We start from the raw sequence: 4460 nt of genomic DNA on the forward strand, positions 1-4460 counted from the left end.
TGAAAGACAGCCAGCCGTACTTTGAAGTCGGGAAACAGGACTACGGGTCCTCTGAGATGGGTCGCTTGAGGACCGGCTGGAGCTCACACGCTGGGCTTTCCGACGCTGGCCCTGGAGTCTTGGTGGGATTTTGCACAGGCAACACGCTGCAGTTGATGATCGGCTTCAGCATCTCGCCTATCCGAGGATGAAGCTTGGAACCAGGGCAGTCCCTGGCGAGGATTCAGTTCGCCAGCCGAGGCACATCTCTGGCTGGGCTTCAGAGTCTCTGGGCTTCTTCTTAGGGCTGCTTGAGGATGGAGCTTGCAGCGAGGTGGCCCTTCGTGGTCAATCTGCCTGCAGATTGAGGTGGGGCTCGAAGGGAATCTTGGTTCTTGGCGTGATGAGCTACCTCAAATCACAGTAGGCTGGGGAAGTGCAGTCAAATTTCGAGGCTGCTACCCTGAATTAACTATCTATCTTTGTCAGAGCTGAAACTTGAAGAAATTCCTTACTTGGCCATGTAAAGAAATCTTCACTTTCCTCTCTAAGGTTGGGTTAAAATTAAAGGTATAAACAAAAGACAAACTACACAGACAACAAAATATCCAGATCTGATCTAAGCATTCTAAACTTCTAAACTTTCTTTCTAACCGCGGTTGGCACAGACTTGGAAGTTTCTCTTTTTCTCTGGAACATGAGCTCGAACTAAATGGAACCGGCGTGCGAGCTGGTTTTACCCGGCTGTTGGCCCCTCCCTTCAGGGGTGGAGCGAAGGCATTGATAGGTTCTCTTACCTAACGAGTAATTAGCTATTCCTAGTTCTTGATTCTGATTGGTAGTGGTTTCTCTGTGAGCGCCTTCCCAGGGAACCTCCTTCCTTTGTTCCCTCTAGGTCTCAAAAGTTTTACTTTGATTAAACAAACCATTTCAGATCATTCAATTAAGTTCCTAAAATCCACAACAGATGAACAGGACATTCAGGTATCAACATGCAGGTTCTACCCTCATTATCTGAAACACCTATGGTAAAGGCAGAAACAATCCTATAGGTAATCCCTGGGTCTTCTCATTGCAGGAAATTTCAACACAGTAAAATCATTACTTCAAAAGAATAAAATCAAGTAAATGAGAAGAGTAAAATAGAAGGCTACATACAATACGTGAAAAGAAAACCTAGGTGCATGCTTAGTGTTCTAAAATCACTACTTTAAATGGTTATTTCAGTAACTTTCAGACAGTTATCCTACACATTCCTAATGTCTGGTAAAAGAAAGGAGAAAACACATTTTAAGTAATTGGGTACACAAATACCAGCATCATCTCTTGCAAATTAGATAGGGTTGATAGTCAAACATGCATATCAATGAGTTTTTCTGGGGTCCTTTGTGAGCAACAGTCCTTACGTTGATGCTGTGGTAATTCTTGTTTTCACACCTTGGGGTGCTGTGGGTCCATGTTTGAGATCCTCAGTGGATTTAGAAAGTTTAAATTTTCAGTTCAGATTGTCGTATCAATTCCGTTCTTGGTATGTCTAGTTTAGCTAAAATGAGTTCTAATGAATGGTTGCAGTTTGGAGTGGATATATACCTTAGAAATGTACTTTCTGTTACTTAAAGATAAAGTTGTCCACAGGACTTTGGAGAGCCATGTGGCCACATTCCAGGGAGGTGTTCTGTTGCCCCCTGGGTCAAGGGAGAGGGGAGTTGGTTCTTAATTCAGCCATAAATTTGACTGAGTTTGGGGTTGGGAGTGTTAAGTCGACAGATTTACACTTTCAACTCCAGACTCACTAGAGCCAAAAGGCCCTTAACTTTTGGGTTGTTGATAAGTTAGGTACACTCAACTTGGAGTGAAGTTTCAGCCAGTGTTCACTACAGAAGCTTGGTTCCTTATTGCTCTGTACCAATAAATTGTCTCAAAAAACAGATCTCCTGTGGGCCTCTTGTAGCTCACCATGAAAACATTTGCCTTTGAAGATTGAGGTTGTGGGTTTGATTCCCTGTCACAGATGTTGGATGGTGCTGTAGCAATTGTTGTGAACACACACTTAAAATATCTTAAGGAAGGGTCTTTCTTAAAAATCCAATGATTTGTTGCCTTCTATGACCAGAGACATGAAATTTGTTCATGCTGCTACTTTGTCCTAAAATGCTGTATGGTTCCTTTTTGCTTCCTTTCAATAAATTGTTTAAAAAATTGCTGCTGTGCCACAGATGTCTTTGAACTCTAGTGTCAAGAGTTTGAATTTCTGTCATGGATGTTAGACTGAGTTGCGTAGATTGTAGCAGATGTATCACCTAGTGGTCTTAATCATAAGACAAGGAGATCTTTCTTAAAAATCTAAACATCTGCTGCATTCTACGACCAGAGGCCACTACTTAAATCCTCAGTGTCTTCCTGGTGCTTGGACCCCGCAGATTGCTGCTTGCGGCTATATTTCTATTTTTCTTTTTTTTTTTTTAAACTGTTTTCTCAAAAACTTATAGAATAATAACAACATTTTAAAGCTTTAGACATAGTATGGCCTGTGTGTAGATGGAAGATGCAGAAGGAATGGAGATTAACAGGGCTTTCCATTCCAGCACAAAAGCCTGTAGGAATATAGCATAGCCCCATGAGAACACAACTGGCTGTATATAGAAGCAGAAACAAATGCCAAGCTGTAATCAGCTGTTAGGGAAGCAAAAGAGGATATGTGATATGTGACTGTACAAAGAGCAATACTTCAGTGTTCTAAAAAGATCATTATACTTTTAAGTGGCTTTGAACAAAACAGACTATAATATACATCTTTGTATGATACTGACTGTTGTTACTGTTATAAAATGAACTGCAAGATTTTTAGAGCTGCTTAAAGTGTTTTATGTGTAAAGTGTCTGTATCTGACAGCTTTCTTTACAATATTATTTCAGAATAGCCATCTAGAAATTATTTACGAAAACAAATGCATGTGTCAAGTCACAAAAACATGTTTAAATATCATTATAAAGTTCTGTCTGTGTGAATAATGGGTGGCCACAAATCAATCTAGACAGATGATACTGTTATTGGCATTCAGCTTGCATTGTAATAGTGGTTGCACCAAAACACTGGAATATCCAAATGAATCAAATGAATAATCTGTAACTGCAGTAAAAAAAAGAAATCTGTTGTAGTAAATGTTCAGTGTACCATGGTATTGAGCAGCATACAAGATCTTCCTGCAGAAAATATTTCTTTCACAATTTTCAAACTGAATGGCTTCTATTCTTTGGGAGAATGGCGGCGCTTTCTGTTCATCCCATATTTTCTTATGTTTTTATTGTCTACCTCCTCCAACTCCATTCTGATATATATAATTATATCTCAGAGAGCTCTGCACTCTCCAATGTTTGCATTAATTGGTCTAATGGCTGTTGCAGACATGCTTATACCAATGTTTTCTGTACCAAATATGCTGTTTAGCTTTTTATTTGACTGGAATGGAATTTCACTTGTGGGCTGTTTAATACAAATATTTTGCAATCAGTATGTTGGTGCATATCAATCTACTTTACTGATGTGGATGGCTCTAGATCGGTTCTTTGCTATATGTAGACCTCTTTCTTATCACAATTATATGCAAATGCCCAACTTTTTAAAGTTTATTATTGTCCCAGTAATTAGAAATACACTCTTAAATATTGCAGTGATTTCTTTGGCTGGAAAACTACATTTTTGTATGAAAAATGAGATAGATCACTGTTTTTGTGAACACATGGGATTGATCCAGCTAGCATGTGGAAATACTTCTGTGAACAACTTACTTGGGCTTTTGTCTGCTCTTCTAATACCAGCTGCAGATTTTATTTTTATTACTGTATCTTATGTAATGATATTTGCTTCTGTCATGAAATCAGGGCAGTCCAGCATGAAGGCCATCAACACTTGTATAACACATATAATTGTAATGACATTTAGTTTAATATTTGTTTTGACAGCTTCTTTGTCTTACAGAATAAAAAATGATTTTTCTGCCAACAGTCGGACTTTTTTAAGTACAATGTACTTACTTTTTCCAAGCTGTTTCAACCCAATTATTTATGGAGTGAGAACAAAAGAAATAAGGCAGCAGTTTCTTAAATTCTTTAACCATGTGAAAATTTTACCACATTAATCCAGTGATGTAGGCTGCAGCATTGTTATTCAAACCTGTTCAGTAGCCACAACTGTGTCATTGACTTTAGATTCTGTGAACTGCAGGTTGTTTGATGTTATAGATCCCAGAGTTTGGCATTTTTTTCTGCAGATATGTTACATGCTATTGTATTTGTTTAAAGCAATAAAAAGAATTAAACAATTTTTTTTAAAGCATCCTTGAGTTAGTTAAATGGGATTAAAATGTATTAATGTTGTTGTTATTATTATTATTGTTATTATTATTATTATTATTGTTATTATTATTATTATTATTATTATTATTAGTAGTAGTATTAGTAGTAGTATTAAAACCATGAAGA

At 37.8% G+C, this 4460-nt stretch overlaps 1 protein-coding gene across 1 annotated transcript; it reads left to right on the top strand.

Moving 5' to 3' along the window:
* Positions 1–3154: 3154 nt before the first annotated feature.
* LOC118827554 (olfactory receptor 52K1-like) lies at positions 3155–4117 on the top strand. Its single transcript, XM_036598963.1, has one exon. The coding sequence runs from the start codon at positions 3155–3157 to the stop codon at positions 4115–4117; it is 963 nt and encodes a 320-aa protein (XP_036454856.1).
* Positions 4118–4460: the final 343 nt, after the last annotated feature.

Source organism: Colossoma macropomum, unplaced genomic scaffold (assembly GCF_904425465.1).
Source record: "Colossoma macropomum unplaced genomic scaffold, Colossoma_macropomum, whole genome shotgun sequence".
NCBI classification, from domain to species: domain Eukaryota; kingdom Metazoa; phylum Chordata; class Actinopteri; order Characiformes; family Serrasalmidae; genus Colossoma; species Colossoma macropomum.

What these genes read in the sequence shown, in the direction of transcription:
- LOC118827554 (XM_036598963.1), top strand. Translation starts at nt 3,155, where the DNA reads ATGGTATTGAGCAGCATACAAGATCTTCCTGCAGAAAATATTTCTTTC.